Source organism: Bombus huntii, chromosome 13 (genome assembly GCF_024542735.1).
Source record: "Bombus huntii isolate Logan2020A chromosome 13, iyBomHunt1.1, whole genome shotgun sequence".
Classification (NCBI taxonomy): Eukaryota; Metazoa; Arthropoda; class Insecta; order Hymenoptera; family Apidae; genus Bombus; species Bombus huntii.
The window spans coordinates 4565861-4578238 of NC_066250.1; the positions used below are offsets into that span (position 1 = coordinate 4565861).

General features: G+C 31.7%; 4 protein-coding genes across 6 annotated transcripts; 1 reads left to right on the forward strand and 3 right to left on the reverse strand.

Moving 5' to 3' along the window:
* Positions 1 to 8: 8 nt before the first annotated feature.
* Positions 9 to 5242, forward strand: LOC126872264 (L-threonine 3-dehydrogenase, mitochondrial). 2 transcript variants are annotated; one of them, XM_050631987.1, is made up of 5 exons: positions 9 to 3105; positions 3440 to 3703; positions 3999 to 4259; positions 4633 to 4899; positions 4971 to 5242. In XM_050631987.1, the coding sequence occupies exons 1-5, from the start codon at positions 2949 to 2951 to the stop codon at positions 5129 to 5131; spliced, it is 1110 nt and encodes a 369-aa protein (XP_050487944.1). In that variant the 5' UTR covers positions 9 to 2948; the 3' UTR covers positions 5132 to 5242. The 2 variants fall into 2 exon arrangements, with proteins under 2 accessions (XP_050487944.1, XP_050487945.1); XM_050631988.1 differs by having other exon boundaries at positions 3999 to 4166.
* Positions 5169 to 7652, reverse strand: LOC126872254 (DNA primase large subunit-like). Its single transcript, XM_050631965.1, has 8 exons — positions 7537 to 7652; positions 7235 to 7416; positions 6771 to 7108; positions 6460 to 6687; positions 6249 to 6383; positions 5815 to 6193; positions 5588 to 5749; positions 5169 to 5511 (listed from the first exon to the last, which is right to left on the reverse strand). The coding sequence occupies exons 2-8, from the start codon at positions 7386 to 7388 to the stop codon at positions 5240 to 5242; spliced, it is 1668 nt and encodes a 555-aa protein (XP_050487922.1). The 5' UTR covers positions 7389 to 7416; positions 7537 to 7652; the 3' UTR covers positions 5169 to 5239.
* Positions 7653 to 7732: 80 nt separating this feature from the next.
* Positions 7733 to 9597, reverse strand: LOC126872265 (acyl-coenzyme A diphosphatase NUDT19-like). Of its 2 annotated transcripts, none has more exons than XM_050631990.1 (5): positions 9415 to 9597; positions 8838 to 9174; positions 8491 to 8726; positions 8234 to 8392; positions 7733 to 8155 (listed from the first exon to the last, which is right to left on the reverse strand). In XM_050631990.1, the coding sequence occupies exons 1-5, from the start codon at positions 9493 to 9495 to the stop codon at positions 7877 to 7879; spliced, it is 1092 nt and encodes a 363-aa protein (XP_050487947.1). In that variant the 5' UTR covers positions 9496 to 9597; the 3' UTR covers positions 7733 to 7876. The 2 variants fall into 2 exon arrangements, with proteins under 2 accessions (XP_050487947.1, XP_050487946.1); XM_050631989.1 differs by having other exon boundaries at positions 8838 to 9180.
* A 188-nt stretch (positions 9598 to 9785) lies between these two features.
* On the reverse strand, positions 9786 to 10806 carry LOC126872281 (succinate dehydrogenase assembly factor 3, mitochondrial). Its single transcript, XM_050632009.1, has 2 exons — positions 10457 to 10806; positions 9786 to 10249 (listed from the first exon to the last, which is right to left on the reverse strand). Exons 1-2 carry the CDS (start codon positions 10631 to 10633, stop codon positions 10070 to 10072), a joined length of 357 nt encoding a protein of 118 aa, XP_050487966.1. The 5' UTR covers positions 10634 to 10806; the 3' UTR covers positions 9786 to 10069.
* Positions 10807 to 12378: the final 1572 nt, after the last annotated feature.

Genomic DNA, 12378 nt, shown 5'->3' on the forward strand with positions numbered 1-12378 from the left:
ATGTCACGAGTAGAACATCTGCAAGGTAGAATCCTCTCCTGAGTAGGACATCCGTACTCTGAACCTAACTGAGCACTGACACTGATACAGAACAGTGTCAGGAACCAGCCAGTTATAAAGAGGTTTCCACCCCACGGTAGTTTAACCATAGCGCATTTGGATCTTGGTCTACGACCTTAAATACCAGTCCCACATCTTCTGAAAAAATGATTTAATCTCTAACGCGCAACCAACAATTTTTCCTTCTTTTTAAATTGTAAAAGCGTAACACGCGTTCGTTTCTTTGTAAAACTGGTCGTGATCATCGAGTGTTAAACCGCCCTTGGATGTCACGGTATTTTCTATGCGTAAACCAAAGGACGCACGGTAGATATATGTGTATACGTACTGTCTACACGTCACGGTCGTAGACGACAAAATTAATGCTTCGTACCGTAAGCAAAGCTAAAGACCGCTAGGACAATCTTTCCCCGCAATAATTACCATCGCCACAAAATTACACGACATAGCTATATTATATCTCTCGCGAGCAAATTAAAATGTTTGTCGTAAATGCAACAAACAGCATAGTGTTTCAAAATGCGAAGCATATGTCACGAACGACGCTAAAATATACTTCGACGTCCTATCGTGTCGTCGAACGACTTAAAGAATGGAGCATTGAAGTAAAGCACTGACTTAAGGGAATCGATACGGAAGAGGAAAGTCTTTTTACTCTATCTGATAGAATGAAAACAAAGGTGTTCTTCGAGGATAGTGTCACGGGTGACCACGTGTGTTTCATAATGCGCCTTCCGTAAGTAGGAACAATCGGACGACCTGGAAAAGCAGTCAGACATAAAGAATGTCGATATCACGGTGATCATTAATAAAGAAAGGTTTAATTAAAGATCCATGTGTCAGTTGAAAAGGCCGATTTATACCGCGTACTTCGTTGCAAATTTAAGGGAGCAAATCAGAATTGAGGTATACAGGTCGTTACACTCGCGTGACTGCATTTGCATTGCTCCAAACTAGACTACCTGATTGTTAGGAAATCGCTTTTCATCGTTCAGTGAACTTTCAAATTAAACTATTGAATTCGACTTGATACTAAACAAGCGAGTCTTTTCTATGGACATTCCCTGACAAAACGGGTCTTCGCGTGACTCGAGCTGATTCTGCAAACAGTTGACATAATCCTTCGTTGTGTGGTCTACTAGTGGTAAATTACAACGTGTACAATCGATACAGGTGCAGCACCTCTTCTATTGCAATCGTTATCGTCTATAACTACGATCGAATCATAGCGATCGTATGTGATACTAGTGAAAGTGATATAGCTACGCTTCTTTCGTTTCCTTCCTTGGCTCTGTTTCTCTTTAAACCGCACCAAGTGTAACTACATGGAATTATGCGACTTTAAAATTGGTTGCAAGCGAATTGAGACAACGTTGAATAATAGGAACAGTGTTGTTCCATATATATATGTATTCGTTACTATCCACGACGAAATTATTCTTTGACGTGACGATCTGAAAAAATGAAACTATCCAACCCTTCTGTCTGTTCGATCATTCCTACCTTTTGACTCCGTTTAACTCGCCAAAAGTCTCGACTTATTTCTGGGAATGGGAACGTTCTCTTCCTCTTGGGATTTCGATGGTTTCCATAAAACTGTACTATCTTGAGCAAGAGATTAAACAGCACTGTTTGTTCACAAATAAAAAAATAGCACGTCGCGTATTTTGGCGTTGTTTCGAAAAGTTAGAGCGTCGGTGCGCTCGTTACGAACAGATACGGGCTAACTACACGAAGAAGTTTTGTGCAAAGCGTGCTGATGCACAAAGTCGAGGGGAGAAGATGACTGTGGCGTGGGTGATGGCGAGCGAGACGAAAAGAGAATTGCGAAGTGCCGTGTCCAACCACCGTGAAGGCACGCTTCCAGGAAATTCTTCCCTTTCCACCAAATCTTTACCATACGTGCCAAATTTGACAAATTTCAGATTTAGGATCAACCGTTTTTAAATGTTTTCGCACTTCGAGCATGTCAAAAGATTTTCAAGACGCTACGATTAATTTACAATTATAGAGGATATTTCATAAGCATTGCAAAGATCGAGTAAAATTGAAGCTTGAAAGAAATTAATATTTTCGTACTACTTGATTTTATTCTCTTACTGTAAATAAATTCTATTTATCATGATGTTAGACAATTCTACGACTTAAATCGACAAGAATCACGATTTTCATGATTTTCCTAGGAACGTGCAGCTAAATATGTTCCAGTCCAGATGACACGAGTTCCGTCTTCTCTTACTCACTTTTTTTTTTAAATGCAGGAAACATGCATTAGTTAGATTCGAAATATGTAATATTGCAGAAAATTTCCATTCGTCTCTAGCTAATCGGTATAAGATTACCATTTATCCAGGACTGGTATCTGAATAGTTGAATACGTAAAAAAGTGGATTGCTTTTGGTATGTACGTCTGCCTGAAAGATACAATTTTCAAGTATTGGAAACATATAGTTAAAGAATACATAGTAATACTTAATTTCTATTAATAATCGATAAATTTTTGTAAAATTAATGGCAGATTACAGAGACGAACAGGCGTCTTATTCGGATAGATTTACCATTGATCAGAGAGTTCTGTACTTATTGATGCACCAACACAAGTTAAAGAACTAATCCGTGTTACAACTGGTTTCTCTATAATATTGCGTGATTATGCGTGCCTGTGGCACTTGTTTATCGTGATCGAGTCGAGAAAGGTCCCCAATTTTCCATGGTTCTTTGAAAATCACGTCTTTTTGCGCGGATAAAAGTTTTTTCCTCGAGCTATTTTCCTTTTTGAGTTCATATGACTGTGCTGTAATCGACGAAACATATAGAAGTAATTTTCTTTCGATAAAAAGAACCATCGCTTCTTCCGTCACTAAAATTTTTCTTTCGAATCTCGAGATATGTGGTGCAAGAATTTCTCAAAAACTTCTCAGTGGTTCGCAAGAAATACTTTGAGACATTATCACATTACAAACAATTGTTCGTCGCGAGAAATTAGAAAAACTGGGATCAATAGATCGTATACTACCGAAAGATCACCAAGGATACTTATTACTGGTGAGTACGTTTTACGAAACCAGTTAGGGCTTTTAGAACCAGTTGGCCTTGTTATACATCACACAATTTTCACGCCAATGCTCCAAGCAAAAGGTACACATATGTATACACGTAACTTAACTTATCTGAAAATCTGAGGAATAAAAGCAAGCAAATTATTTAATTGTTGAAAAATAGGTAGTCACGACTTTACATTTGCACAAAAATAGAATATTCGCTTTTTACTTATTCTGAATTAAAAAGAACAAAAAAAAAAAAACCGTGTTTTCCTGTACATTAATCGTTATCAATAAAAATCTACTTGACATTTACGATATATTTATATCTTTATAAGGTGGTCTCGGGCAACTGGGTACTGAGTGTGCGAAACTACTTCGTAAAAATTACGGAAGCGAAAACGTGATATTATCTGACATAATCAAACCGACAGAAGAAAATTTATCCAACGGACCGTTCATTTTTGCTGATATTCTCGATTTTAAAGGGCTTCAAAAAATTGTGGTCAATTACAGAATCGATTGGCTAATTCATTTTAGCGCTCTTCTCAGCGCTGTGGGCGAGCAGAATGTTCCTCTAGCAGTGAGAGTCAATATAGAAGGTAACATAATGTTTCAAGTTTTACGATAAGATAGACAATATTTCGATGAAATGGAATGTCGCACCAAGTGAATCTGTCATTGTGATAACAATTATATTGTTAACGTAGTCATAAAAGAAAGTAAACGAGAGAAAGTAGCTTTCTTAGATATCTTTGAAAAAAATCTTCGTGCAATGAGACAAGTAGAATTGTTATTCGAAACGTAAAAATTTAAACCGAAAAAAAGTGTAAAAATCTCTAAACTATACTTATAGATTAAGGGAAAGTTCTATAGAAAATTAATGTTTCATTTTAGGAATGCACAATGTGATTGAACTGGCAAAGCAGTACAAATTAAGAATATTCATTCCATCAACAATCGGAGCCTTTGGACCAGATTCACCACGGAATCCTACTCCAAATGTAACTATTCAGCGTCCACGAACAATTTATGGTGTTAGCAAAGTCCATGCTGAGTTATTAGGTGAATATTATCATCACAGATTCGGGCTTGACTTCCGCTGTCTTCGATTTCCGGGAGTCATTAGCAGTGACCCACCAGGTGGTGGTACCACAGGTGTACTTTTTATCATATTTTATTCATTTTTTACTCTTTATTCTCTCTCCTGCATTGTTTATTATTTTTTATTTATAAAGAATAAAATTGTATCATAAAAACATTTTCCTGTATCAAGAAATGGAGCATCATGATTAGAATAACAACATAATAGCGCAATTCATTGGTTTTTAAGGACAATGGTATTAGTAAATTGTTGAGCGTCTCTTGATCATGAACCGTGAGATCGCTTCTTGCGTTTCCCTTGTCTCCTGAAGCGTAAATCTTAAAACAGTAAAATCACATGATAAATAAAACCATAATTTGTAATAAAAAATAATATTCTGTAGGTAATTAATAATTGTACGATATTGTATATACATTTTTTTTGCAGACTACGCAGTTGCAGTTTTCCATGAAGGATTATTTGCTAAAAAATACGAATGCTATTTAGAACCTTATACCAGATTACCAATGATTTATATTGAGGATTGCTTATCAGCACTTTTTCAGTTTTTAAACGCTCCAAACGAACAATTACAAAGAAGAGTATACAATGTTACTGCCATGAGTTTCACACCTGAAGAATTATTTAATGAACTTAAAAAGCACGTACCTGATTTACAGATTTCGTATAAGCCGGACGCAAGACAATATATTGGTTGGTCTATAACACACAATACATATATTAGTATCGATATGTATAAAGATAATATACTGTTCAAATTTTAGCTGAAAGCTGGCCTCAAGTTTTTGATGACAGTGAAGCGCGTCGGGACTGGGGTTGGCGACATAAATACAACCTGGAAAAACTCGTAGAATCAATGATTCGCGATGTGAAAAAAAATATGTCAAACAAAAGATCATTAAAGGAGGTCAACAGTTATGTATAATATAAAATCATTTAGGAAATAATTTATATAAATTAGCCAAGGTATAAAAATATTATTTATTTTACAACAAAAACACGATACAAAGTTTAGCAAATATATTTTTATACTTCACATGTCTTCACTCATTAATTGAGCGATATCATCATCATTAAGATGATTTTCGATCCTTTTTGGGGTTGGTCTAGCAGCTCTAGTCGGGGTCGAGTTCATTCTTGCCATTCTTCTTGATGGTGTGGAACCTTTATCTATACTTCTCGAAGGTGTCATTGCACTTCTTAAAGGTGTACTAACATTTCTGTCGATGTTTCGGGGAGTACCAATTCCAGGACTACCAATATTGTGCCTCCCACTTTGTGAGAGTCTTTCTTTGTTTTCAGGTTCTGCATACAAAATAAAAATAAGTTTATTTGTTAACATAATTCCTATATATCTCCCTAATATGAAATACTATTGCACCTGCTGCATTATCCTTAGACAATATGGCACGACTTTCCATGAAATATACATTTGGATGATTAATAGGTTTATCTGGTAAACGATCATGTATAAATTCAAAATATGCTGTACAAGCACCAAAGTAATTTTGTTCTTTAGCAAGGTCTGTTATTTCATTAATACCTGAAGTATACAAGATTGTAGGTATCATTCCTTAGAATTTATAAGTAAAAGAACAATATTCTTACTTGCTGCAGTTACACCATAATTAAATAATTTTTGTCTCAACGATCCTTGATCCATGTGTTTAAATGGACAACCATGATATTCTCCAGCGCTTACAGCAGAAGATATAATTTTTGTACACCCAAGAGGAGTGTAATTTGTTTGTTTACCCTCTTTACCATAAGTATGCCTTATAGTATAGGCATATTCTTTATCAAATTTTCCTGGGTCAATTTTCTTTGTGAATTCGGTTTTCCAGAAGGATAAAGCATCTTCCAATGTTACTCCTATACCTTTTATAAATAAACCATACTGAATACGCCCACTGTTTTTTAGATGGTGGTGAGTTCTAAGTGCTTCGTGTAATACTCTCATGCACAAAGGATACGAAGTTTTCGATAACTGAAAATTATGTAATATTATACAAATGTAAGATTATGAGAAATAAATTAATTACCTCATCCAACTTATCTATAGGTGTAGCAGCACTAGTCCAAAGAACAGTTGTCCTTTCAGAAACATTATGTACAGATTTGAGACACAAGGCTATTCTTTCATCACCATACATACGTCCAACAGACATTCTTGCATCCTAATGTTGAAAACAGAATCAAATTAGTCACACATTAAACAGAATTTGGTTAATTAATATAATAAAGGAAACTTACTGGCATACCATCAACTAAATTTTTCCTAAAACAAGAAACAAACAAAGATACTAAGTCAGTTTGTGGTATAAATGCTATTCCTTGATTCAGATAAACCCTGCGTGATCTAATTAAATCAGTGACTTTTTGAAAGGGCACTTTATAAAACTCTGTCATATCAACATTTTTTACTTTTGCGGTGGATGAACCAAGTTCTTCCCTAAGTTCATCTTTTTCTTCTGATGTAATCTTAGAAAAATAACATTAAAGATAACAATCATAAAACTTGGAATAATCAACTTATATTTTATTTTACTAATTTTATTTCTTACTTGCTGGCAATCAATTTTATGCATACTAAGTAACTTTTCTACTCCTTCTTTATCTAATGAGTTGAATCTTAATTTAAAAAACTCTACTTCTTGATTAATAAACCATGTTTGGTTATCTGGCTCAAAACAATGTGATAGTCTCAATATAAAATGTGATATATGATCCTTTCTTCTATACTGTAAATCTGTTTCTGTCGGTGTTTTGCATCCCTTTGCATACAAAAGATGTGCATAATATTTAAGTCCATCTTTAGTTAAAGCTGTGTTTAGATTTTGTTTACGCTCTTCTAATGTCTTAAAATCTGTTCTATTTGCATTGTTTTCAATGTGTAATAAAACTATAAATAATTATATGTAGTTACGTACAATTGGAACTATTTTGATACACAACTCTTAAATTTTATAAATATACAAAGAAACAATTATTAAATAGTAAATTAATCATGACATTCCATAATACTTACGTCTTAATCTTTCTTTAGCCAATTGTTCAAATTCTGTAAGTAGTACTTCACCTCTTGGAGGAAAATCATACATTTGTAGATCATGAGGATAGATATCCTCAAGATCATTACTTTTCACTTTAATTGCATATCGTCTTCTTTTAGTATATTCCATTTTTTAAAAATAAATATATCCACTCTACCTGTCACATCAAATACATTTATAAATTTATTGCTTTAAACAGATTATTTAAATAATTTGTATAGTAGAAATTTTATATAATAATTACAATTAATAAAATTACTGATAGGTAAACACGTACCTATTTGACGATACTTTATTCGTTGCATACGATCAATTTAACGTTAAGGCACTTAAGCAGCCATTACTATAGCACTATCTTTCCCGCGCTTTTTTCCCGCTATTTTTCGATCGAAACTGTTCAATAGGGAAGGTAATGCAAAAAAAAGTATATTGTGTTCATTAAAAAATTTTAATATGTGTTTAGACGTAGAAAATTATGATAAATATCAATATATATTTATTAAAAATTAATATACAATCGTCAGTATTTTGATATAGAAAAATGTAATCTTAGTTACAGTCTAGTATCCAGTAAGAATGTATATTAAAAGAGGATTGTACATCGTTAAATACATGTATTATAGTTTAGAATTCTTACGTGCCACTGCAATAGAAACATTTTTTAATTGAAGGGGAGCTAAATGGCCATCGGCGCTATCAAAATTTTGAACATAAAGCTCTTTCACTTGCAGATTGAAAAATTCCATTCTATTTTTTATGGGAGATATATCTCGAAATTCAGAGATGGTGATATCGGTTCTATCAATGATTTGTTTGTCAAGTAAATTGACTTTATTTGGATACATCGAGTCACCTGGTAAAACGTGTACTTTTCCATCTTGTAATTCTACCTGTATCTAATAATATACATATGTATTATTTTAAAATCATTTCTTAAGTATTAGAATGAGATTTTTTCAAGTTCTTTTACATACTGGTAAATTTAAGAGCACCCCCATTTTACCCCGATCGACTGCGAAATCTAGTAAATTATGTATGCTTTCGAACTTTGCTATTCTTGCAATTTCGTACTGTTGAGGAGGGGGAAATGCAGCATTAGGAGATGAAAATAAAAAATTCCCGGGCATGTCCCACTAAATTTCAAAAGCAATATTATATATATATATATATATATGTCATACTATATTATATTATACTGATATATGATATTTGATTATTACAACAATCTTACTTTCAAATCTTCCATTTCTGTAATCTCATAAATGGTTTGAGGCATAGTTGCAATACAAGCCAAATAAAAAGCAGTGTCATAACGTCGTCCAATAAAACAAGTTGGTGTTAACCAATTACTCCATTCATAAAGAGACCATAGATCTGGATAACAGTTAAAATCTTTGCACAATGTATAAAATTCTCTGGCATCGTTGTGCACCCTTGTTTGCCAATTATATAATTCACTTTCAGAAACTAAAAAGAGACGAGAAATAAAAAAGGAGAAAAGAGAAAATTGTCATTTATTTATTTACTTTAACGAAACAGATCTTATTTTTGCGATAGAAACATTATCAAACAAATTACTTTTTATGTGTTGCGTCCAACCAAGATCAGTCATCTCTTCTCGTGATTGCTTGCAAAGAAGTATACCAGATTCTTCGAAAGTCTCACGAATTGCAGTAATTCGTAATGAAACTTCTCTTGGTAATTCATTCGGTTTAAATTTGAAAATTTGAGGACGATTTGGAGCATTAGGACTCAAAGATTTAAAACTGTTGGCATCAAAACCGAAGGCGGAATAAATATTGTGCCATTTCAAATCAGCATCGGATGGATCTATTACTCCGCCAGGAAATACATATGTACTTGGCATGAACTTCGAATTCCGATGACGTTTTAGACATAGTAGATTGTAATTATACTGAAACTAGATATTATTATCAAAACTTTGAATGTAGTATTTAATAGCTACTTTTCTGACAAAAAATATAAATCAAAGAACGATTTCGGTGTATAAAATACGATTCGATTATCGATATTATATTCATAACCTTAAGCTTGGTTATGTTTTATTTTTTTTTTTTTTTTTTTTTTTTTTGCTACAATAATAAGAATAATGATCAAAGCAACATTTAATTATAAATACTTTAATCAAATTTACCTTTGTAGAAGACGGGCGAATATATCTTTGTGTTTGACGTGCAGCTAATATTAAGCTAGCAGAATCTTTCCACGCTTTCATTTTTTTATTAATTAACGTACTTTGATTTTATGTTAATATTTGTAATTTATGAAATTTTTTAATAAAAAAAAATTTACAAGGTTATGTGATCCCACAAGATGTATTTATAACTTATAACCTAATTGACTATATCTGTATATATATACGATCTAAAGAAGATAATCTTCAGTAACAAAATAAATGAATCATCAAATGAATATCATCTTTTTTAATATATATTGTATTTTTCTATATATTGTAAAGCTTTGTAATGTAATTAGACTGTTAAACATTGTTTTCTTTTTTCTGCACTCTGTAATTTCTTTATTGTAATATTTTATATTTTTTACAACATTAAATATGCTATAGTACACTAATATATAATATACTTTATGTACAAGTTTATTAAACACTAGTGTTAATGAGTATTATTATAAGGCATCTTGTTCAAGCCTAAATTTTTATGGATTACTTATGTACATAAATAATGATATGAGTAAATTATAACTACATTGATAATACACTATGATATGTAATATTACATATCTCAAAAACTATAAAATATGAAGTGTTTTGACATTGTAGCGATAATAAACTATTTGTCTTTTCCATCATTATTAGTTTTACCAGTAGCTGCGATCATTAGCTCATACAACTGGTACATTTGTTCATTCCTAAATTTGTCTAAATCTTCTTCTTTTAAATTTTTACCTAGAGGCTTAGCTGTATGAGGCCCTTTTAGTCCAAGTTGTTTAGTAAGCATTATAGCATACTCCTGCGAAATAAAGTAATTTCATTATTCATGTTAGTCAACATAATTTTTAGCTATTAAAGACAAAATATCAATTCATATTAGCTATTAAAGACAAAATATCAATTTAATTCATATTTATTGTACTTTTATCACTGCAATAGAGGGTAAAAGATAACCTATATAATTATTTTAGAGAAGTATTGGTCTAAAATTTTTAATATTACTCACTGTCCATTCCTTCAAAAATATAGCTGCTGTAGCTTCATCACAATTTTTATGTCTTCTGAACTCATCTTGTACATAACTAGTTCCTACAGCTTGAATTTCAGCTGGTAAACCACGATGTAACCTTAAAATTGTTTTGTACAGTACTCTAACACGTTGTACATGAGATAAATTGGACATAATTTATTTATTGTAAGAATGTCATTTATACATGCTAATTGAATGTTTGCATAAATTTTTTTCAATATCAACTTTATTGAAAGACAAATTTTATTAAATAAAAGATATTAAAATCTCGCGCCAAATAACATACAACTCTTTGTAAGTAATGAAGGAAAGAAAGATTGTATATGTGTGCACCTATTTATAATATTATGTAAACTATATATACATTATCAAATTATTGGATCTATTGTAATGAAAAATGATTACAAATCAAAATTAATGACATATTTTGATATAATGTTCTGATAATTACTGTTTAGCTGAATTTTGCAGTGCACTTTATTCAAGACATAAATTAAAATACTTTGGCAGGTACTTAGAAATATTTGAAATATCAGTGGATTTGATACAATCGAAATTTAAAACAATGATTGCCTATCATAAGGGGATCTATATAATGTAACAAAATTAAAATATTATAGTTTAAAAAAATAGTACGACACATATCGTATGATGTGCATAGAATAACGTTTTCAATTATTGGATACTAATAAGAACTCAAATTCTTAAAATATAGATATTATGCTCTTTAAGACTTGAAATTTTAGCGAGAAAATTGCAATGTTTCTTAAAACGATAAAAAGTTCCGGAACATTATCAAAGTTTAATCCGTATAATTTAAACTTCTTTTACAACGTTTGATACAATTTTTATTAAGTCTTTGTTAATGTCTATTTTTAAATTGAAATAATTAAAACAAAAATTAAATTGAGATAACTGAAATAATTACTTTCTGCGCCTATGTTTTTAGGCAGGACCCCCGCGAATATTTCGACCAATAGCGATGATTAAACTTTGGTACCAATCACCTGTCTTCTAACATTTTTCAATTTAGAACGTTATATGTTTTTATAACTTTTTTAGTTCATTATAGAGAACAATGAAGTGAGAACGGATACTCTGAGTGAATTACTAAAGGTAATGGTTTTGATTAAATTATATACAAAAATAATCGGTTTAGAATTTTTATGACTTATGTTAGAATATGTAGTTTTACTGCATATTTCGAGGAATATTGTGCAATGGTGTTCCCCCCTGCCGCGCTTTGTTGACCAATCAGGTGGATCTATTGTATCCTTCTGGCTACTTCTTTATTACTGCTCATTCGTCATTGCACCCTCGTCCTGTTAGGACACTCAAATAATTAATCCGATTTAACGTATTAATTTTACAATTCTATTTTTCATTACGTGGTCTTAGCGGTTATAAAAAGAAGAAAAGAGATATTAAGAAACCTAGGTAAGCAATTTTATTCATAAAATTCAGTTTTTATTTTTAGTTTACTGCAGTAAAAAAAATTGGCGATGCATTCTCCAATCTTCTTATCGTGTAAAGACATAACTTCACTATTTTTCATAATTTCTTGAAAATAATGCATATTTCTGTTAATTTTCATTCATTTTAATATAAAACGAGTTTTTGGAGCAGTTAGAAGCTGTAATTTTATGTTGAAAATTAATTTTTTATTTACCGATATCTACGGGGTTCAACGATCTTTTCGCATGGAAAAGTCGTTTTGGCCATTGTTAGTTTTAACATTAGAACATTTTATACTTTGGCGTCCATTTTGAAAAGTTCTTTTTTTCCGTAATGAATACGAATATTCTTTCCAAATATATTTTATGATAAATGTTATTTGTTTACTTAAATAGTGGAAGAAAATGTATAAGATTAGCATTTTGATGCATTTTTAGTCAAAA